This window comes from Hemiscyllium ocellatum, chromosome 48, assembly GCF_020745735.1.
Source record: "Hemiscyllium ocellatum isolate sHemOce1 chromosome 48, sHemOce1.pat.X.cur, whole genome shotgun sequence".
Classification (NCBI taxonomy): Eukaryota; Metazoa; Chordata; class Chondrichthyes; order Orectolobiformes; family Hemiscylliidae; genus Hemiscyllium; species Hemiscyllium ocellatum.
This window is the reverse complement of record NC_083448.1, coordinates 17,097,170-17,120,780: the sequence shown is the minus strand read 5'-3', so window position 1 is coordinate 17,120,780 and position 23,611 is coordinate 17,097,170. Positions and strand designations below refer to the sequence as shown.

General features: G+C 49.4%; 2 protein-coding genes across 3 annotated transcripts in view; both read right to left on the bottom strand.

The window, feature by feature from the left end:
- LOC132837034 (lysyl oxidase homolog 2-like) overlaps positions 1 to 10,625 on the bottom strand; it is a 57,485-nt gene extending 46,860 nt beyond the window's left edge. Inside the window, exons 1-2 of the mRNA XM_060856687.1 lie at positions 10,507 to 10,625; positions 1,173 to 1,549 (exon numbers count right to left, since the gene is read on the bottom strand). Coding sequence (XP_060712670.1) covers positions 1,173 to 1,470 — 298 coding nt within the window. The 5' untranslated portion in view covers positions 1,471 to 1,549; positions 10,507 to 10,625. The remainder of the gene's footprint in view (positions 1 to 1,172; positions 1,550 to 10,506) is intronic.
- A 6,886-nt stretch (positions 10,626 to 17,511) lies between these two features.
- Positions 17,512 to 23,611, bottom strand: part of entpd4 (ectonucleoside triphosphate diphosphohydrolase 4) — a 31,176-nt gene continuing 25,076 nt past the window's right edge. For both annotated transcript variants that reach the window (XM_060856547.1, XM_060856548.1), the window contains exons 11-13: positions 22,998 to 23,083; positions 19,311 to 19,472; positions 17,512 to 18,357 (exon numbers count right to left, since the gene is read on the bottom strand). In XM_060856547.1, the coding sequence (XP_060712530.1) occupies positions 18,147 to 18,357; positions 19,311 to 19,472; positions 22,998 to 23,083 (459 nt within the window). In that variant the 3' untranslated portion in view covers positions 17,512 to 18,146. The remainder of the gene's footprint in view (positions 18,358 to 19,310; positions 19,473 to 22,997; positions 23,084 to 23,611) is intronic.

The following is a 23,611-nucleotide window of genomic DNA, read 5'->3' as shown; positions in this document are numbered from 1 at the left end:
GGGAATCTGCGAAGGCACCCCGGGAAGGTGTAGGGGGTTTACCAACACCATGTACTTCCGTCCTTGGGGCCAGTCGAAGGGGTTGATGGTTAAGGGTGGTGACGGTGAGAGTTGTGAACCTTTGGAAACCTCCACCTCCCACCAGACAGCATCTGCTGGATTACCGGGGTCCAGCAGAGGCTGGGATGGAGAGGAGGTAGGAACCGATGGAGCTCAGCAGTGGGTACTGTATATGGGGAACACTGCCCATGCTGTGGGTTCAGCCCTGTCCTCAATGAATGGTGCAGCAGGTTAGAGAAGACGAATGGCCTCTCCGTTTTCTCAGCTCCTGCTCCGCAGCCTTGCCCCAGGAAAAGCCTGGGTTTTGGGTTTTTTTTGCCCCTTGTGAGGGAGCCCCAAATCTTCCTGCAAAAATGAACAACGTCATGATACCCAGGAAACATGGGAAATAGGAGGAACAGGAATCGGTCATTCAGCCCTTCACAGCTGATCATCCAAATCAGCATACCGTTCCTGTTCCTCCCAAACCATTTCCTTCAAGCCCTTTAGCTCCATGTGCAATATCCAACTCTGAGAATCATCCACCAGGGAAACAGACCATTCAGTCCAACTCGTCGCTGCTGAACAGATATCCTACATTAATCTAGTTCCACCTGCCAGTACCCGGCCTATATCCCTCCAAACCCTTCCTATTCATATACCCATCCAGATGCCTCTTAAATGTTGCAATTGTACCAGCCTCCACCACTTCCTCTGGCAGCTCATTCCATACACGTACCACCCTCTGCGTGAAAAAGTCACCCCTTAGGTCTCTTTTATATCTTTCCCCTCTCACCTTAAACCTATGCCCCTCTAGTTCTGACTCTTCCACTCCAGGGAAAAGACTTGGTCTATTCACCCTATCCATGCCCCTCATAATTTTGTAATCTTCTGTAAGGTCACCCCTCAGCCTCCGACGCTCCAGGGAGAACAGCCCCAGCCTTTTCGGCATCACCCTCGAGCTCAAACCTTCTAATCGCTGGCAACATCCTTGTAAATCTTTTCTGCACCCTTTCCTAAAGCCTACCCCGTTCCCTCAGAATGTGACCCTTTGGTTCTGGAACTGGCCAAGAACAAAGACCTGGGTCTGCATCTAAATGCCCCGTGATGTGGCCTCCCTAAGATCCAATTACCTTTGCCTCTGCCATACTTGGCTTTGGGGACCCAGTTCTCTGCGTGGAAAAAGCCCAGTTCCTTACAGATGACAGTGGCCGTGGATATGGAGAAATCGTCATCGCACACAGTGCCCCACTCGCCGTCATAGTAGACCTCAACCCGCCCCTCGTTGGCCTTCTTCCTCCTCCCAGCCAATCGGAGCTGAATCCTGGGAACCTGCTGCCCTTTGACCTCGGCCAAACAGTGGAGCTCCAAGGTGCAGTAGAGAAACACCAGGGCCAAACAGTGACGGACAGCACAAAGGATGCTCCTCATCCTCCGTCACTTGGGCAAACCACTGAGGAAATCTTGGCTGTGTTCTTTGATCCCGGAGTTTCAGAATGCTGTTGGTCTCCTGCAGAAAGAGGAAGCACAAACCAAGGTGAGAAAATGGGCAGAAAGCAGAACCCACTGGCGTGTTGCTAATGCAGACATGTTCTGCTGAAGAGATTTCACATCTGGGATTGTCACTGGACTGAGCCCAGCAGCTGTGAGCCCTCAGTTTAAACAGAAAGGATGCCTCTCTCACTCTGGGTTTGTCTGACATTGGCAAGAAAATGTTCAAGGTACCCCGTGCCATCCATTTGCAACATCTTCACACCAGAGAGACACACGCTCAACGCAGAACACTTAGCATTTCCGTCCGACCCAGCCAGTATCCCAACAGGGGGTCCACACCATGTCAAGATGGACAGCAAACTCAATATAACTGCGCCCCCCCACCAGCTCCCCCCACTGCCCATGTCAATGTGAGAGGCACACAATCAGCTGTCCCGGGCTGCAGGCTCCAAAACAGAAACATCGTGGGAGAGGTGGGAGAGGGATGATGGAGAGGGGACAGAGGAGGGGAAGAAGGGAGAGGGAATGAGGAGGGGAGAGTGGAGGAGAGGAAGGGTGGAGGAGGAGGTGGCTCAGTCTCAGGTGATGGAAATGCTCCCAGTGGTTTTTGGACCAGGAACAGGCTGCATTGATTTGACTGAAACAGTTCCCCCTCAGGTTGAAGGAGAGGTTTGGAGGCAGTTTCATTGAAACGGACACAGCAACGTTTCAAAACTGAAGTCCCACGTTCCTGAGGCAGACCTTGATCAATGAGCAATCGAGAACTTATTTCCTGCACAGAAACATCCCAATACACAGCATCCTGAGACTCAGTTTGGATTACTGCTCCCCACCACAGTCAAAGAACTCTGAAGAGAGAGAGAGAAGACAAATGGGAGGAGTGAGAGAGTGGACAGACAGGGAGAGAGCAGGCCCAAACCTTGCTTGCTGGTGAGAAACGATCTTGTCTTTCTGGCGACACAGTCCCAGCGGTTGCACGGAAGACTGGAGCCTGAGGAGGAGATTGAGAAGTACAGCCTCCCTCACATTCACCTGGAGGTGGTGTTTTACTTGGCAGGAACTGGGATCTGGAACTCTCTGCCTGTCAGGGTGCTCAAGGTGGAAACCCTCTCGACCTTGTAGAAAGACTGAGATGATCACTTGCCATGCCCGGACTGGCAAGCTGTGGGCCAAGAGCTGGAAAATGGATTCGACTTGTTCGGCTGATGTTTTTCTCTGGTGTATAATTGATGGGCCGAAGGGCCATTTTCTTGGCTGTTGACCTCTCTGACTCAGTGACACCATTCCATTGATCAGGTCCCAGGGGCTTCAGGAAGGAGACCTGCCTTTTCAGGACATCCCAAAGCAACTTTCACAATCCCAACGTTAGCATCGTTCAGCTCACAGGCAACATCTACAGCAGTCACCCTGGGGACAGCACACACAAACTACACTGGACCATATCTTATTGTTGGGCACATCCTACACCAGATCACAAGAGAGACAGCAACGACATCGCAAAGTTCAAAGTGGGCCCCTTAAACGTCACCAATGAACTCCTCCTGAAAGTGTGGTCTCTGTTAGACCTGGTACAGGACGTCGCTCACAGTAGGATGTGTTCCAACAAAGCTCACGTCTCCTCCCCTCAGCAGACAGGGTAAATATCCCACAGTGATCTACAGTACACCCGGCATTCTTCAGCTGATGTGCAGACTCAGAGACTTGGAAAGAAAGGCAAAGACTAATTCTCCAAAGGCGTGGACGGTCAGGTGACATCAGTGGTGTTATGGAGATCACATGACAACAGGTTCTGGAGGAAAGTGATTCTGTGGATGGTCTTGTGGTAAACTCCAAAGTTCGAACCAAGTTCATTGGAAAGGTAAGCATACCCACAGTGTGGACTCGAATCCTCTGTTTCTTCTAACGGAGGACTCAGCACCAGTCTGACCACATCACAAGCACTTGTTTTCTTTAGCTCTTGATGGTATTTCCTTTCTTTTGAGTCTGGGGAGCAGTGAGGGAGGGGCAGGCTGGACACAGCTACAGCCCAGTGCAGTAAGCTAGCAGCAGGATCCCAGGATGACTCCCACACCTATCCCAGACTCCCAGGCTGGGCCCAGGCATCTGAAGGTGGAGAGGTGGTGGTCTCATCCCCATGTGGAGCTCCTCCACGTCTTCTTCATCTGCATGTTCCAGCAGCCTGGCAGGCAACTTCATCCCGGAGTCGTGGTGTCACCTGGAATGGTGGTCTTCTTTGGCGGAAGCTTCCAGTCTAGCATTCCAGCCGCCCGGCGTGCTGGTCTCATCTTCAGGTGGCGTTCCTTAACCACCTTTCCCAGAACCCAGGAGCTGTGACCTCAACTGTCAGGAACTTGGTCTGAAATTTTACTTTTTCATCTGTTTGAGATCAGGCCAGATCACCTCAATATTTTCAGAAGGTAGCCCAGACCCTAACTTTTTCTTATTGTAAAGGTAGGTGTGAAGTGGATAGTCCAGGAGCGATACAGCTGGTCAAACCACTCGGCTTTAAGCAAAACAGCCTTTATTTACACACTTCGCTTGAAACATGAACAAAATAAAGCTGAATTTAGAATAACTTAATTAATGGAAAACTGAACTGACCCCATACAGTAACTGCTCCAATATAGTAACAAGACACAAACACACCTATTTACGGACACACAGGAGGCTGGAAGAACACAGCAAGCCAGGCAACACCTGGAGGTGGAGAAGTCAACGTTTCTGGTGTAACCCTTCTTCAGGACGGGGGCTGGTTGTTGGGGGAGCTGCAGATAAAGGAGGTGGTGAGAGCAGGGTGGTGAAGAGGGGACAGGCGAAGACAGGCAGAGGGTATGACCTGGTTGGTCAATGGGAGGAATGAAGCCGGTTGGAGGCAGGGAGGAGGGTGGGGAGAGAGAGAGGGGGGGTCATTTGAAATTGGAGAGCTCATTGTTGTGTCCTTCGGGCTGTAGGCTGCCCAGGCGGAAGATGAGGTGTTGTTCCTCCCATTTGCAGTTTGGTTCGTTGTGGCAATGGAGGAGGCCAAGGATTGTCATGTCGGAAAGGGAGTGGGAAGGGGAATTAAAATGGCCGGTGACTGGGAGGACTGGTCAGTCCCTGTGGGCCTGGCTCAGATATTTGATGAACCGTTACCCAAGTTTATGTTCAGTCTCCCCGATGTAGAAAAGGCTGCATTGGGAGCAGCTGATGCAGTAAACTCGGTTGGAGGAGAGGCAGGTGAACCTCGGTCTCACCTGGATGGACTGTCTGGGGCCCTGGATGGAGGTGAAGGGGATTGGAGTACTGGTACATTTTGCATCTTGCTGTGTTCTTCCAGCCTCCTGCCTGTCTCCTTTGGATTCCAGCATCTGCTGGGTTTTTTGGTCTATAAACATACCCCTTGACAAAAAAGGTAAATTCAAACCCAGATTCTTACAGGCAGGAGGAACAAAGACTTCAGATTCTCCTGGAATCACGAGTAACTGCTTCAGCTCAGAGAAAGCTGAACGGGGAGAACGAGCCACTCCCTTTCCATTGTTAGACCAGACCCCGTGGCATCTCTGCCTTTGCAACATCTCTTCAAAAAAAGCCAAGGACAAAGTAACCTTTTAAAAGTGACAGCACGATCATATGTATTCTATCATTAATGTAGGTGCCTCGGGGTTGGGGGGGGGGGGGGGGGGGGTCGTGCACTTACAAAACTGGTCACTATTTTTCATGTAAAAGTCACAGGCGACAACACATTCTATTCCATTCCAACTGGGCCACTGCACTCTTTCACAGACAGCAATGTGTCTTCGTGAGGTCTGTTGTGGGATAAAGACTGGGTAACAAAGCCAGCCACATCTACCTTCCTCTCCTTGACCAGAGTGGCACCAGATCTTTGACACCCACCAGACAAGGCTTTTGTGTGCCATCTCACAAAAGACTGCACCGCTGACAGTTCAGCACTCCCTTAGCACCACTGCTGATGACAGTAGTTCAGATCGTGTGCTCGTGTTTCTGGACTTAACTTCTCACCAAGAACCTGGAGGAGGGTATGTGTGACCACATACTGAACCACATTGTGAAAGACACATTTCAATCCGCATATGTACATGTGTGCAGGACGTCCATTGTAGGAGCCAGGAGGAATTTTACATTCATCCACAATACACAATAGTCCTATGCCCTATCCAGAGAGCACTGACTGAACTTCTCTCTGGAATTAAACTAATTCTTTCCCAGGCTTTCATGGAGAAGCCAGCAGTTGTATTGCTGAATGTGCAGTTAGATGTGATGTCGAGATCAGGCCCGGTATACCTATGTAAAGAGATGCTCTCCTACATCTGTGTGGGCTGTCCCATACCCTGGAGAGAGTACCACTCTCATCTCTGCAGACCACTACAACAGAATTGAAACTCCTTGCATGGTTCTCTGTCTGCACACCTTGCAAGTTTTGAAGCTTCTCTGCCATTTCATTTTTGGTGTCCACAACCACTTGCAGAGTCAGACATTTCTCCAAAGGGACCAGCTTAGTGGGCTATTACCTCCAAGAGAAGCGATTGATATTAAATGGATGATTTATCGGGTAAGCAGAGGTACACAAATCCACATGTTTCAGAGATGTCATCACAGAGAACAATCCCAAACCAATCAAGTCACCAAGCTTCAAAAAAAAACATACACCTTTCTTACCTTAAAACAACTTAAAATTGCTCAACCTATACTCCCACTCTGTAATGTGTGTGTGTGAGTGTGTATATATATCCCTAAAACCTCCTCTCCACCATCTACTTGGGCAGCTCAGAGGCTGGGAATACTGTGGTGAATAACTCCCCTCCTGACTCCCTGAAGCCTGTCCACCATCTACAAGGCACAAGTTAGGAGTGTGATGGAATACTCCCCACTTGCCTGGATGGGGGAAGCTCCAACAACACTCAAGAAGCTCGACACCATCCTGGGACAAAGCAGCCCCCACTTGATTGACACCACATCCACAAACATCCACTCCCAACCCTCAGTAGCAGCAGTGTGTACCATCTGCAGCAATTCACTAAAGATACTCAGACAGCACCTTCCAAACCCACAACCACTTCCATCTCGAAGTACAAGGGCAAGAGCAGCATATACATGGGAACACCACCCCCTCTGAACCCCTCACCATCCTGACTTGGAAACCTCTCACCGTTCCTTCACTGCTGCTGGATCAAGGTCCTGGAATTCCCTCTCTAAGGACATTGTGGGTCTACCTACAGCACAGGACTGCGGGTCAAGAAGGCAGCTCACCCCCCCACCTTCCCAAGAGGCATGTAGGGACAGGGTAATAAATGCTGGGCCCAGCCAGAGGCTCAGGTCCGATGAGAGAATAACTCTCTCAGGTGTGTCAGCATTCAGTCTGTGCGATGTATTCTAAATCCCACAGCCTCATAATGTACTTCGATGTCTTGGGACAGGCTCTCAGTGATAATCCACCGCTACTCAGGCATGTACAGGCTACCCAGTGCTGTTAAGGCACAGAGGGAGAGACGGTGGCGACCTGTCCCTTACACCCTCCTACAAACCTGCATCTTGGACATGTCACTGTCTCCTTTGTCCAAGCGATAGCTAACACATAGAAAACAGAGCAGAGAAACAGGCCACTTCCTCCAACAGATCTTGATGGTCCATGTGAAACTCCTGTATTCTCTCCCCATCAACATTACCTCCTGGTCCTTTCAGCTTCACGTTAATCCAGCTTGCCCTTCAGTGCACTGATCCTGTTCACTCGCTGTGTGAGCACATTTTTCACACTCTTCTGGGAAAGGCCATTTCACCTGAATGTCTCCCTTAAGGTATCAGTGACTATCAGCTGTTTCTGACCCCACATTCAGAAGTCTGGTGGCACAGTAAGCTGTAGCCCTGCCTCATGATCAGGAACACCATGTCCCACTCCCACTCTATGGCTTGTTAGCCATGGAACGGGTGTTTGCGACATCACCAACCAGGCTGGTTCTCAGAAGAAAGTGAAAAATATTGAAATAATCAACCCTTTTTCTCGCTATACACTGGAGAGTGACTCAACCCCAGTACAGAACCTCAGTTATCTGAGCATCAACTATCCGAATTTCGGATTATCCGATACAAGATCTTCCTTTGTTTGGTTCAATGACCTGATCCTAACCAAATATTCCCCACCCGACCCATTTGGATAATCGAGGTTGTTCAGTAATGTTCCCATCTGCACTTGCATAGATTTTCTTCAGTGACTCCCAGCACATTGACCGAATGGGATCCTCTTCATTGCTGTCCCTATTCCAGGAGAGACAGACAGACAAGCTCATACCCTCTCTCTACACTGACTTCAGATACTTGGAAGCTAAACAGCTGAAGATTTGGGGGTGGCACAGTGGTTAGCACTGCTGCCTCACACCGGCAGAGACCCGGGTTCAATTCCCGCCTCGGGCAACTATCTGTGTAGAGTTTGCACATCCTCCCAGGGTTTGCTCCGGTTTCCTCCCACAGTCACAAAGATGTGCACGCTAGGTGAAGTGGCCATGCCTGTAGTGTTAGGTGAGGGGGTAAACGTAGGGGAATGAGGGTTGGTGTGGACTTGTTGGGCCGAAGGGCCTGTTTCCACACTATAAGCTTCCAGCTCTGCTAGCCTGAGGATTTCCATCAATAAGAAATCGCCTTTCTGTTGAAATGAATCTTTTCCTCTGAACTTGACTGGCCTGTGGGCCATGGCCATTTGCTTTTTCTGTGCCTCAGAAAAACTCAAACAGCTAATAATCAGCAATGATCAAATGTGCAGGCAGCACACTGAATCACGGAGCTCAGGTCTTGTGATTTCTTGGAAAGGATGTCTTTAGGTCACTGTTCTATCAGATTTTCTGACCGCCTTTTCCAAAATCAAGGTCAGACCTTCTCAGTACTGAAAACCAAAACCCTAGTTACCTTGACTTTAGAATCCAAACTCCCTTCCAAACATCACAATCCACTGACTCCCACCACACTTCTCACTGTCTCGGGAAGGCAGCCAGCATCAGCATCATCCCCAGGTATGATGTCTTCCAAACTCCTCCACAGGCAGAACATACAAAAGCTTAAACACATGTACCAAAGTTTCCAGAACAGCTTCTGCTGTTATTTGTCTTCTGAACGGACCTCTCCAATTTTAAATTTAATGTTGACCTCGTTCTGTGTGCACCTACAATGCAGCTGTAACACAGCATTCCTTGCTCTGCTCCATTACCCTCAGGCACTCTGGATGATCTACCCGTATCACACACCAAACAAAACTTTTCACTGTACCCTGGTACATGTGACAAGGCTAAAGCAAATCAAAGATTATCCAGGTACTGTTAAATTTTGTCACAACTGCTCATCCTGATCAAACAGAAATGAGACCATACAAACTACGAAGAGGATTCGGCCGTTCAATCTCTCGAGCTATTCAACAGGATCACAGCTGACCTCACATCCTTTTACCCTCACCCTTGTTTCCCTGTCTGATCAAGAATCCAATGAGCTCAGCTTTCAATGCATGTTAGCAAACTGTCTGTGGCATAGAGAGACAGCAGGAGTGAGATCCTGAAACTGTATGATCAGCCACAATCATACTGAATGGTGATGCAGGCTTCACACATTTTCTGTGATTCTAACTGTGGGGATAGCCGAGACTATCACAGCTCACAAAGTGCCCTGATGTACAGGAACAGACAGATACAGAGAGAGAGACACACACACACACACACACACACACACACACAAAGGGGTAATGCCACACTAGGACAATACTGTGAGAACAGCACATTTCTAAGGCAGGGATTGTGAGACAGAATCTGGGAAAGCTCCCCCCACTTTGTTCCCAGTGTGGACATATTCAGTGGCTGCTTCAGGACAAATGCAGCGAGAAAGAGGACACGGAGGTGGGAGAGGGAAGGTAAGGGAGGATTGCAGTTTCTGAACTGTCTCAGCCTTTTGCAGAGCTGCCACTTGGACAGCTATACATGAGGAACTGGCTGGAGACACTGCGCTCTCACTCCAAGGACACTCAGACACTTGAGATCTCAAAATCTCTTCCTGCCAGTTCGCCACATCCTCAAGCACTGTGACAATCCCATCCACAGGAATCATTCCTTTAAGGGGGAGGGGTGTGGCTGCACACAGGAAGATCCCACAAACACCACTGGTGGGGGAACAAGGGGCAGTTGATCCCTTTCCCCCATGGTCTGGGTGAGGGTCCCTTCTCAGGGCTGACAGGGGGGGGTGGGTGTGGACAGGGACAAACCTGGCAGGGGTCAGTGAAGACAAGACGCGGGGGGGGGGGGGAGGGGAGGGGGTGTCGTTTGCTGGGCAAGGGAACAGGATCTCTGCCCCAAGTCCCCAGCTTTGGGTACAGCAGCCTCAACGTCTTCCCCAGCAACACCTCTCCTACTCTGGGCTGAGAGAGAGAGAGAGAGAGCAGGCCATTCGGCCCCACGGCTGTGGGCTGCCCCACGGGTGGTCGATCTCTCTCTCCCCCACTCAGACCATAGTGGGGGGTCTCCAGCGCTCAGTTCAGCTTTCACACTGCCCTCCCTCCCTCTGTTGGGCTGCAATGTCTACTTGCAGCCTTCACATCAGAACTGGGGGCTCTGGTTAAACCCACCCGCCCGCACAAAGAAACGGAGGAGCTCATTATAAATCACTCGCAACTGGAGGAGCTGTGCTGTTTTCCCTCTCCCTCCTACCCACCCGAACTCCTTCCCTGACCCTCTCCCCCATCCTGGGATAAACGGAAAATTGAACTAGGAGCTGTCTGACACAGTGAACAGCCATGGAAATTCCAATGTTCCCCTCCTCTGACAAACTCACACTCTCTCTCTCTCTCACACACACACACACACAAAGAACCAGACAGTCCCATACAGCTTTCAGCTTAATTCTTCTGCAAAAGTTGGCTGGCAATTAGAGGCAGCAACTCAACTGGGCTGGGCTGGAGGAAAGAAAGATTAGCAAGTCAGGCGCCCACTAAACTGTTCAGGCACTTACCCAGAAGAAAATCCGAGCGAGCTGTGGGATGCAGGACAGGCGAGCAATCAGTTTCCCCCCAAACAGTCCCCACTCTCAATGAGGATACTGCCCACACGCCTCAGTCCCAACTGTGCAATTTGCCCGTGCCCTCCCCCTTCCCCATCTCCCCTGTCACTTTCAGCCGCTTGCCCATTGGTGTGTCAGGAGATGATCAGAAACAGCGGCCAACCAATAGCGAGGAGACCCCTCCCCCCCAAAAAACACACACACACACACAAACTCCTGCCCCAGAAACAAAACGTCCCCTTTGTCTGCTTTGTTGGGAGGCGAAGGGGAGCTGAGTTGCATCTCACTTTGAGAACACACACAAGTCAAAAATAAAATCCACAACTCCATTTTCAACTCTGGTTTGATCAGAGAATCCATCCACCCCAGAGTGACTCTTTCACTGGAATAAAAGCAAAGGTACCAAGGATGCTGTAGCTCTGAACCAGTCCCTGAGGAATGGTGGGGGCTCTGGAGAGCAGAGAGACCTCAGGGATTCATGCAGGTGTATGTCCCAGGAAGACAGGGTGGTTAATGAGGCACTGAGCACACTTGCCTTCATTGCTCAGACCTGTTCACAGAGTCATGGAGATGTACAGCACCGAAACACCCTGAGCTCCAACTCCTCCACACCGTTCACCATGAACGGGGTCCCATTCGCCAGCATTTGGCCCATCTCCCTTTCGATTCACATACCCAGGAGAAAGTAAAGATGCTGGCGATCAGAGTTGAAAAGTGTGGTGCTGCAGAAGCACAGCAGGTCAGGCAGCATCTGAGGAGCAGGGGGATTGATGTTTCAGGCATAAGCCCTTCATCAGGAAAGTTTCTGATTCCTGATGAAGGGCACATGCCCAAAACGTCGATTCTCTTGTTCCTTGGATGCTGCCTGACCTGCTGTGCTTTTCCAGCACTGCACTTTTCAACTATACATATACTCATCCAGATGCTTTTTAAATGTTGTAACTGTACCAGCCTCCACCACTTCCTCAGGCAGCTCATCCCACATACACACACCACCCTCTGTGTGAAAACAGTGCACCGTTTAAAGTTTTCCCCTTTCACCTGAAACCTATGCCCCTCTAGTTTTGGACTCCCCTAAACTGGGAAAAAGACCTTGGTAATTATCCTATCCATGCCCCCCATGATTTTATAAACCTCAATAGAGTCACCCCTCAGCCTCTGACGCTCCAGGGAAAACAGCCCCAGCCTGTTCAGTGTCTCCCTACAGCTCAAACCCTCCAATCCTGGCAACATCCTTGTCAATTTTTTCTGAATCCTTTCAAGTTTCACGAGCTGTTTGCAGTCACGCTGTGGGTCACACCGGCAAACAATGACGGGGTGAGAGGGATCAGAGCCAATGAGATAGCAGCTCAGGCGTCTGTCAATCTCTCATCATGGACCAGATCAGGCACCCCCACAGGACATGATGGAGATAGCTCAGACCTTAACACTTCTATTTTTAAAAAGAGAAGTCAAAGGAACTGTGTTCCAAATGTGATTTTATGTGCATGGGCACATGTGCACACATGTATACCCATGTGTATGTGTCTGTGTGTGGTGTGTATATATGCATGTGTTTGCATATTACAGTGTCCATGTATGGATCACGTGCATACATGTGTAGGCATCTTTGTGTGTGTGTGTGTGTGTGTGTGTGTGCGCGCTTGGTGGGGCCCAGGACATTATTTCAACAACAACTTACATTTTCCCACGTCTTCAACATAATGAAGTAGTTGGAGGCACTCCTGAGGAGCACTGTGAAAGTAACCTTGGTGTGAAGCCACATTTGGTGATATTCAGTCAGATGGCTTTGGCCAAAGGAGGGTTGAAGATGTGTGTTAAAGCAGCAAAATGGGGTGTACAAAGAAGGATGGGATTTCACAACACCAGCTGAAAGTAGGTATATTCAATAGGCAGGACTGATGCAACAGAGGCACGTGCGAGAAAGGACAGAGATAATGAGGGATGAGACCAAGACAAATTTAAAAACACAGCGACAGGTGAACAAGGATTGGTGCTCATTGGGCCATGGGGGACAAGAGTTTTGGAAAGGTGAGAAATAGCCAGTAATGCATGAAAATGCTTTCATATTTCAGAAAACACAATGCTGTTGTACTTGGCTTGGTGCTCATTTTGCATTGACAGAAAATATGATGGCTTCACATTTTCCACACTGAAACTGGCAGGGTCACAGCCACTGATGTTTCCAGACCAAGTTGTCCTAGATCAGCCAGACCATGAGCAACTGTGAAAAAGAAAAACACTAACCCAGAGCTCCAAAGCCCAGCACAGGCATACAGACAGATACAAAGAGAACGCAGCACCACAGCTTAGCAATGAGATGCCAAACTATCTAAAGAAGATCAGGTTGGATTTAACCATGACTATCTGAAATGAATAACAGCCCTCCAAGTGGAAACACGTTCTCTCCATCTTTCTGACTGACCTTCAGAGGTTTCAGCTTCCCCACGTTCCCTCTGCTATCCCAATACCAAACACTGACAGACTAGCCAATAGTCCTGGAAGAAATCCCGTCCTACTTCCCAACACAAATCAAAATGTCAGCGCTGTGCTCATCACAACTTCGAGGGGACAATTCTCACTTTGTCTCCCCCATTCAGATCACAATGCCAGAAGAAACAGCAAGCATCCCCTATACTCACAGCACCTTCCAAATCCAACTCCACCACCACCTATTAAAATAGGAAGTGCTGGAGAAACCCAGCAGGTCTGACAACACCCGCGCAGAGAGAGAGAGAAACAGGGTTCATGGTTCAAATCCAGTGACACTTCTTCAAAGAGTCTTCTTCCTCTGAAGGATGTTCAATTTGGAGGATTTACTCTGCTTCCCACTCTCTGCAGACCTTCTGAGTTTCTCCAGCACTCAACAATCATAGAGATGTATAGCACAGAAACAGACCCTTTGGTCCAACTCATCCATGCTAACCAGATATCCTAACCTACTCTAGTCCCATTTGACTTGCTGATTTTATTTCAGATTTGCAGCATCTGCCATCTTTTGCTGTTTGCTTTGCATCCTGTGGGATAACAGAAGCAACTGCAGGGGAAACACCAACACCTCCAAAACACACACCATCCCGAGTTCATAGAATTCCTATTGTGTGGATATTCCTATCACATTCACACCACCCCTATAAAGAGCATCCCATCCAGACCCAGCACCCTACCTTACCCCTGCCTTTCCCAAGGCCAATGCACATCCCTGGACACTATGGGGAATTTCCTATGGCCAGTCCACCTCACCCACACATCTCTGGACTGTAGGAGGAAACTGGAGCTTCTGGGAGGAAACCCACACAGGCACGGGCAGCATGTGCAATCTCCACACAGACAGTTGCCCAATTCTGTATTCGAACCAGAGGCCCTGGCGCTGTGAGGCAGCAGTGCTAACCACTGAGCCACCGTACTGCTCGACTTACGAGGGGACTGGTCTTTCCTTCCTGACTGCTGGGTCAAAACCCGAAGCCCACATCCTTGCGGTCCTGTCGGTGTACCTACGAAACACAGACTGTAGGACTTGAAGAAAGCAGCTCACCCCATCACCTTCCCTTGTGATCATTCCCTTGCTGGTCTTGTCAGGGACACTCACATCCCATGATTAACTTAAAAGAAAACACACAGCAGAGTGCATATGGATGCCCCTGATAGACAAGATCCTCCCCCCATCATCCTGACAAACCGCCTTGTTGCTGTGTTATTTTACAATGACTTGGCTGTGAAGGATTTGGCGATGCACAAGTATGCAAGCAGAACAAGTATGGGATAACCAGATGCAACAGTGAAGCATGAAAGCTGTCACGTAGCAACTCTGGGAGAAGCACCAGCTCAAGCACAAACCCAGGGCTATAAAACTTGCACATAAAATGGGCTGGAGATACATAAGATGATGACTGATATCTTGGAGTCAACTTCAGAAACTGTGAATTTGAACAATGTCCAATTCTTCACTGAGCCAAAGAATGACTCCAAATTCTTTCTCTTAAAACAGAAAATGATAAATAAATGGTGCTGAGCAGACAGGGCACAGAGAGCGAAATGCCACAGTGCGATTGCTGGAAAGTGACAGAATACGAATTGCTGTACTTGAGCAGGTGCTAAACAGCACACAACATTTTGATTGGAAGCAGCATGGATAGATTTCACATCATTCAGAGTGGGAATTTCATTTTTGCTTTGCAAATACTTCCTCCCTTCTCCTGTGCCTCATTCCCCTGGCCTTTTGCCTGAGCTTGCGATTAAAGTACGAGTGTTTTATTGTGGTGTTGTTCATGACCTCAAACTGGTCCCAAGTGCTTCACAGCCTGCGGCCTAACTTACAAGCATCCTCCCTGCGGTGGGGGAGGAGGGAGCAATCAATTTGCACACAGCAAGCTCACAGGAGCGCATGCAAACATAGGCGGGCAGATGATTTGCCTTGGTTGTCAAGAGATGGAAGGGGCAGGTGTGGGCTCAGTGGCACTACCGTGAGACTATACACCAGAAGCTCGTGGCTTCAAACAGCAAGAGCTGGAGAAACGCAGGTCTGGCAGCATCTGTGGAGAAAGAAAGAGCATTAATGTGTCCTCAGAACAGACTCTCACAACACTCTCAGTGCAGTGCTGAGGGAGCACTGTGCTGTCAGATGTTATAACAATGAAACATATCCCCTCTGCCCTCTTGAGTGGATATCAAGAACCCTGCTCCTCTCAACATTTTCTCATCAACCCGTTATTACACCCCTCTGGAACATGTGGGGCTTGAACCTGGGCCTCCTGGCTCAGAGGGAGGGACACTACAACAACAACATAAGGACCCTCAGCTAAGTGCACCTCCCTGATATCCTCAGGCGGTGACCCAAGGCCGGAATCTGCTGAATCTCCAAGATCGCACAGGGTTGTTACACAAGTTCGGGAATTTTCAGACATAAACTCACAGGGGCCGTGGCCCTAATTAAAGAAGAAAGGCCAATGGTACCTGTGTTAACAGTCAGGCAGGGACACAACAGCAGGTACCGCTTTCAATGCCATTATTCACAGGCAAGAACCAGAATGACCTACTGCCTCCTTCCTACAGAGTTAGTCCTTGTTACCCCACACTGATGGGATCTTTGGAGAGGAATTCATTGCTGCAATATTGCAAGCCTCTGAGCTGCTCTTGCAGCTACTGCACTGATACGGCTAGTTCAGATGAGAGTTTTTGGTCAATGGGTACCCCCCAAGGATGCTGACAGTGGGGGATTCAGTGCTGGTGATGCCAGAAGATGATGTGGATTTGCCATTTTGGGACACAGCCACTGTCTAGCACTCGAATTACCTGAATGTTACTTGCTACTAGTCAGCTCAAACCCTATTGTCCAAGCATTTCTGCATCGGGGGCAGGCTGCATCAGGGTCGTCCTAAAGTAGTCCTGAATGTCATCAGATAATCTCCCCACTTCTGACCTTATGATAAAGGGTTGATGAAGATGGTTCGGCTGAGGATACTAACCTGAGGAACAGCTGCAGCAAAGGCCTTGAGCTGAGATGACTGACCTCCAACAACCATGACCACCTTCCTGTGTGCTAGAGGCAAAGCCAGGCCACAGCCCCGTCATCCCTACCAAGGGGATGTAAAGCCGGCAGGTCTGAAATGCTTACTCCGAGACAGAATAGGCAGTGAACCACGGAGACAGTTGCTGTGGTTACAAACACACGTCCATACGTATTTGTGGTCAGGGGGCTATGGATAGGGCTGATCAAAGCTCCCATGGCCTTTCCATGTGGGAGGAAACTACAGCATCCGGCAGAAACTCACACAGACACGGGGAGAATATGCACTGTCGATACAGACAGTCAGGTGGAAGTGAGGACTGCAGATCAGAGTTGACAGTATAGCGCTGGAAAAGCACAGCAGGTCAGGCTGCATCCGGGGAGCAGGAGAATCAACGTTTCGGGCAAAAGCCTTTCATCAGTCACCTCAAGGTGGAGTCAAACCCAGGTCTCTGGTGCTGTGAAGTAGCAGTGTAAACCACTGAGCCACCATGCCATCCAACAGAGAGGCAAACAGTAGCAAGTGCAAACCATTCAACACCCTGCAGTTAAAGAACATTCTCATCGTAATAAAACATGCCAAACTGCTTTACCGGAGAGCTCACAAACAGCATTTCAGACCAAGTCACTCTGCAAGTATTCAGGCAGGTAACTAAAGGCTTCAGTCTACGTGGTAGGTTTTAACAAGTTTCTTGAAGGAAAAGAGGAAGAGAGAGAAGAGAGTGAGACAGAGTGTGAAAATGACAGTCAAAGAGAGAGAATGAGAGTGAAGGAGTGCAAGTGAGAGAAAGACAGACAGACAGAGAGAGATAGTGAAAGACAGCAAGTGTGAGAGAGAAAATGAGAGATAAAGATGTAGAGAGTGTGAGAGAGACATAGAGAGATAGTGAGAGTGAGTGAGACAGACAGAGAGAGAGAGAGTGGTTGCAGACGTTGGAGCCCATGCAGGTGAAGACACAGCCATTGGGGTAAGCTGAAGAGGTGAGAAAGATAAGCATGCAGAGACCTCAGAGTATCCAGAGGCTGGAGGAGATTACAGTGTGACACGAGGAGGGATACCACATGGCAATTTGATCATCAGGATGAGAATGTTAAAGATGAGGTGCTCCATCAGTGAGGGGTGCCAATGTAGGTCAGCAAGCCATCAGATAATCGTTCAGTGGGATTTTGTCCAAGTTTGGGTGGATGCAGAGGTGTTCTGAATGAGGTCATATTTCTGGAAAAGGCCAGTCAGCAGAGCACTGGAATCAGTGAATCTCCAGGCAGGAAAGGCCAGGCTGAGGGATTCAGCAGCAGATGAGTAAAGAGATGGGTTTTCGATCTAGAGGTTTAACGAAGCGGTTTTGGTGATGCAGAGAATATTCACCATCATCCTGGTAACTCATGTAGTTCCACAGAAGCTCAACAAATCAACTTTCGCACTGACAATATACAATGACAAAGACAAAAAGCATTTTATAAATACATTTATTGTCAGTCATATCACCAATTTCGACATAACATCTCCACTTATTGCAGCTGTAAATAAATATAATTTTGAGTTTCTGATTGTCAAAATCAGCCCAGCAGCTCTTGTAGCCCAATGCATTTCTACTGGGCTCCCCATTGACCCCCTTCCTCTTTGTCCCTGCAGTCATTCAGACAACACCCAGTTCCAAATTAACAAGCTTTTCTCTCGGAGTTGCCTGATAAATTGGACTGAAACCTCTTCATGTCACCCACGTGAACGACTGCAGCGCGTCGGTTTTTGAGATTGTTTCTCTGAAATGAAAAAGGTGGAGTTTCCGAGCTTTTCTCAAGCAGGGTCATGCAATTTCCCACCAGCAGTCGAGTCCTGCACTGCAGCTTGGAGAATCAGCCTTGCCTATGCTTCTGCCACATGCGCCCCTGCCTATCAGGGTCCAAACGAGAACACCTCAGATGGCCGTTGGTGATGTGAACAAACCTCAGCTGCATCCCTTTGCTTTTCCACCGCCCACCGTCTGCTTGCTGCCCTTCCTGGCTTTGGTTTCTCGAAGATTGCACTTGGCCCCACCGCTTCGAGTGGTAGCCCGGCCCATTCCCCCCCACCCCGGATCACCAGCTTTCAGGCAACGTCTGGCATCGGAGGGAGGCCGGCCTCCCCTTTCCACCCATGGTGTTGCATCCTGCGGTGGATCCGTCTCAGTCGCAGCAGGTAGAGGAGGATGGACAGGAGGACGACCAGGAAACAGCCAAAAAATACATAGTGGTTGTTGACGAAGGAGGAGCCCCTCCAGTGCACGTGGTTCCCTTTGAAGTTATCCAGTGGAATGTCCCTGTTGGCAGGAAGGCAAATACCGTGAGAATGCCAGTCAGTGCAACATCATCAAGCAGGGGAGCAGACAGGGCCCTGGGAGAGGCTGCTGCAGCATCTAAAGGCCCATGTCACACTCCCAGTTTGCAGGCTCCTGTTTGGGAAGGGTTGAGCAAGAGGTCCTCAATTAAATGAGGGCAGAGACCTTCTGGCTTGTCAATTTCAAAGATGGTAGTGGCCCTGCACTGACAGGAAGAACTTCCCCAATCTCAGGACCAGCCCAAAGTGCTGGGCAGCCAATGAGGTACTTCTGAAGGGTAGTCACTATGGCGATGAGGAAACCTATTCGCATATATAACTAAGGCCCACAAACAGCAAGTTGGTCATGCTCAGGTAATCTTCCTACATCCTGACACTGCTGAAGGAACAGGTCTCTGGACAGTGGGGAAGAACTTCAGACAGTGCCGTGACCATCCGACAGGGGAAAACAGGGCCTGTTTGGATTCACATCTCAGCCCAAAGATGGCACGAGTGCTCGCTCTGTCCTCAGCCAGCACTGGATGCATTAAATGAGATTTCATCCTCCAAGTCTGGAGACTGGGTTTTGACTCTGAGGTGGGTGGGTTGCCCACTGGGGCCATGGCTGATTGTCGAGCCAACCAGACCAGGAGGAAAACAATCCCTTCCCTTAGAGGCCTGGCATTTGGGAAAAGGCTGGGGTGCACCCCCAAGAGCTGCTGAGGTGCAAACAGATCACATCAGGAGGGGCTGGCTTTAAATCTACACAGATTCAATTCTCATCTTTTAACCTCCTTCGTGCAAGAGCAGATAACTAGAACGACAATAGAGGAGGGTCAGTCAGAGCTCAGTGTGGAATTGTGATGGGGAAGACTCGCCATATTATACCCATGGCTTTGATAGAAACATAGCTATTACAGGCAGGATGTAGATGGGCGAATTGACTATCAGTCTCACCTCAGGGGTAAATACCGGGTCCTGTAGAGAATTGCCCCCAGTGTCCACTGAACCTCCTTGTCATAAACCAGCTGGGCGGTTTTCAAGTTGGTGTAGTTGACGGGGAAGGAAAATCCGCTGTGCAGAACCTCATACATCCAGGCGGACTTAAAACACTGATACCTAGAGCAAACAACAGCATTTTCACACAGGGAAGGAGGGCACAGGCACCAGCTCGCAATGTCAGCCAGGCTGGACTGCGCTTTTCCAGCAACACATTTTCCAGCTCTGATCTCCAGCATCTGCAGTCCTCACTTTCTCCTGTACTACTTCATACATAGACAAGTGGAAATCAGCCACTGTACCTCCCCATCCATTCAAGGGGTTCCCTCAAACCTTCAAGACTGTGACTGATACTTGGTGAATTCAAGCCAAGTGAAAAAGGCCAGGAAACGGAGCTGATGTGAAACATTGTGATTTGTTTTTATTTGGAGTCTTGGCTACTGAATTAGCAATAAGTGGGACCTCGGTGTTCAGCTCCATGAAGATCTGATCTGCTTTTTTAACCAGAAAGCCATTTCAGACAGTGAACTAAAGACAAAAGTCATGTGACTGCAGATCAGCGTCTCAACAAGTGACCTTGTGAAATCGTTCCTGCTTGTTGTTGACCGGAGGTTTGGAGGCCCACAGAAACTCAGGTGACTGGGGAAATATGCAGGTTCAGTCCAGAAGCTAAGAGCCTCACCTACACAAGGGCAGGTGAGTTTGTGGCAGTCTCCAGAGCAAGAGGGTTGGAAAGAAGTGCCAAGCTGTTTTAGTAAGTCAAGTCAATGGGACTGGGAAAACCCTGAGCTTTTCTGAGGATTCAGTCAGAGCATGGTCACTGAGGTGTGTGCCTGGGTGTCTCAGGGAAAGACAAACTGAATCACATCTCGTGTACATGCAGAAAGTCACTGAGAGGAAATGCTTGTCATCTCATCAGCTGGAGTGAAGACAGGAGGGATCCTTCACTGAAATGAGATTTTGTTAAGAATCTTGCTGGGAAAAGGACTGAATCTTTTTGGTGTTCATGCTAAGCTCCTCCGACCGTGATAAATTTCTGTTTTAGCGCGAACAGTTATTGACAAACCACTGAGGTAACCAAGTTGCAAAAATTAAACTAATGGTCCAGCAAGCTGGGTTTCACACAAGATCTGGCTCACTTCGAATGCTCATAACTGGGACCACAACAAGCATGACTGAACTGATGTGTGGAACGGGCGCACAGCCCCAAGGTACATTCCACTCTGCCTGAAGGGTTCATCTTCACCTGGAACTTGTTCGTTACCTCCAATGATAAACAGACAAATGGCAGCAAGGGAATTGATGGCAACTGGCAAGCAAATTAGGCAGAGGTGAGAGTGTGGTGCTGGAAAAGCACAGCAGGTCAGGCAGCATCCGAGGAGCAGGAGAATCGACGTTGCGGGCCAGGGCCCTTCATCAGGACTGAGGCTTTTTAGCCAATGGGGTGGAGAGATACATGAGAGGTGGGTGGGCCTGGGTTGGAAGGTGAGGGGGGTGTGCAGGAGGTAGCTGAGAGTACGATAGGTGGACAGAGGTGGGGGTAATGGTGAGAGACTGGAGAGGAGGGTGGAGCGGATTAGATGTGAGGGGAGGTGAACAGGTCATGAGGGCAGTGCCAAGTAGTCAGGTTGGAACTAAGATAAGATGGGGGGGTGGCAGGGTGGAAATTAGGAAACTGGTGAAATCTACATTGATGCAGTGTGGTTGGAGGGTCTCAAGGCAAAAGATGAGACGTTCTTTCTCCAGGCATTGGGTGGTGAGGGTGTGGCGATGGAGGAGGCCCAAGACCTGCATGTTCTTGACAGAGTGGAAGGGGGAGTTGAAATGTTTGGCCGTAGGGCGATGGGGTTGGTTTGTGCAGTTGTCCCGGAAATGTTCTCTGAAGCACTCTGAAACCAACCAACCAACCAACCCCACTGCCCTGTGGCCAAATGCAGAGCACTTCAGAGAACATCTCCGGGACACCCACACCAACCAACCCCACTGCCCCATGGTCGAACACTTCAATTCCCCCTCCCACTCCGCCAAGAACATGCAGGTCCTGGGCCTCCTCCATCGCCACACCCTCACCACCCAACACCTGGAGGAAGAACACCTCATCTTCCACCTCGGAACACTTTAACGCCATGGCATCAATGTGGATTTCACCAGTTTCCTCATTTCCCCTCCCCCTCACCTTACCTCAGTTCCAACCTTCCATCTCAGCACTACTCTCATGACGTGTCCATCTTCCTTCCCACCTATCCACTCCACCCTCCTCTCCAACCTATCACCCATTACCCCCACCTCAGTCTACCTGTAGCACTCTCAGCTGCCTTCGCCCTCCCACCCCAGTCCCAACCCTCTCTCATTTATCTTTCCACACACCCTTGGCTCACAAGCCTCAGTCCTGATGAAGGACTCTTGCTTGAAACGTCAATTCTCCTGTTCCTCGGATGCTGCCTGATCTGCTGTGCTTTTCCAGCACCACACTCCCCACTCTGATCTCCAGTCTGGGCAGTCCTCACTTTCTCCAAGTAAATTAGGCATCCAAATGTTGATAATCACCAACACGAACAAACCAACACCCCCCCAATGATATTCAATATCATTACCATCTTTGAATGGCCTACTGTGGAAATCAGACCACTTTCATCATTCCTTCCCTGCCCAACCAGCCACAGTGTGTTTTATCTACAAGAAGCACCCACCAATTATCCTTCAACTAGTCCATAACCTCGACCCTTTCTTTCCTCCATCAAGGTTTTCGTCATCTGGTGTTCCCTGCACTCATCAAGGCTTCAGCCTGTGCAAACTGTTTCTCCATCTCACGCCTTCACAACCACACCAAATGCTCTCTGAGCCTTTACAGAGAACATTCAGAGCTAATGCATACAGTTCACACACTGGCAATCTTTGTGAATTTCAGTGAACTGTATCATTACACGAGCAAAGTCTAAGAATTCATTGACGTAAAGATTCACTTGTCAGCATAAAGTCATATCTGGGAGATGGACAGGGAGGCAGATAGATAGAGACACCACCATATGTGAAGATCCCTCCAAGTCACTCACCATCCCTAAGTGTATCAAAAGCACCATGCCTCAAGCGTTACTGGATCAAAATCCTGCAATTCCCTCCTCATAGCACTGTGGTTATACCCACACCACATGGACTACAGAAGCAGCTCACTATCACGGTCTGAACAGTAACAGTCAACCAGCTGCAGACTGGGCAGAGAAGCCTGATGAGTAATATAACCAATGAAGCTGCCATAGAAATGTTTCCAGTGAAACTGGTTCCCATTCTCAATGCATTTGGTGCAGAGATTGGACAGCAAGGGTGAACTGAAACCCGGGAACAGCACTTCCTAACCCAGAGATGATCAAATTCATTCCATCTTGATGGTCTGGCTCAAGGCTGATGTAAAGAACAGATCTGATGATTGACCATTCTGCCCTCCTGTCTCATTCTACCACAAGTCAGGCTGCTCACCATTCTCGTGGTTGGGCAGTCAACAGTCGATTGGTAGGAGCTGTGTCAGTTGACGAATGGAACAGTAAGGGTTTGTGCACAAGGGGGGATTGTCTGTCAGCACTCAGGAAAAGCCACCCTGGATGAGTTTGCCATGCAGCCACTTCATTATGATACAGCACATACACTTACTTGAGTCTGTGGAGGTCCGCATGCCTGGAGTACAAGCCACGCTCAAAACGTTCCTTCAGAACTGCCCACTTGGCTGCACAATAATCCTGCAGAGTCAACACAACCTTATATAGTACAGCACAGTCCAGGCCATTCAGTCTATCTAGTCTGTACAGGACTTCCCAAGAGCAAGCCAGTTTGTCCCCACTGCACTGCCCAGTCTCACTGATTCTTTCTCTTCGTCAAGTTTTTAATCATATGATGGTCCCTCCACTTATCGAAGCTTCAGGTACTGAAAACAGTTTCTCCATCTAAACCCTTCATCCCTACATCCTTATGGGGCAGCACGGGTGGCTCAATGGTTAGCACTACAGTCTCACAGCGCCAGGGACCCGGGTTCAATTCCAGCCTCGGGTGACTGTCTGCGTGGAATTTGCACATTCTCCCCGTGTCTGCGTGGGTTTCCTCCGGGCACTCCGGTTTCCTCCCACAATCCAAAAGTGTGCAGGTTTGGCGAGTTGACCATACTAAATTACCCATAGTGTTCAGGGATGTGTAGCTTAGATGCATTTGTCAGCAGGGAATGGGTCTGGGTGGGTTTCTCTTCAGAGGGTCGGTGTGGACTGGTTGGGCCA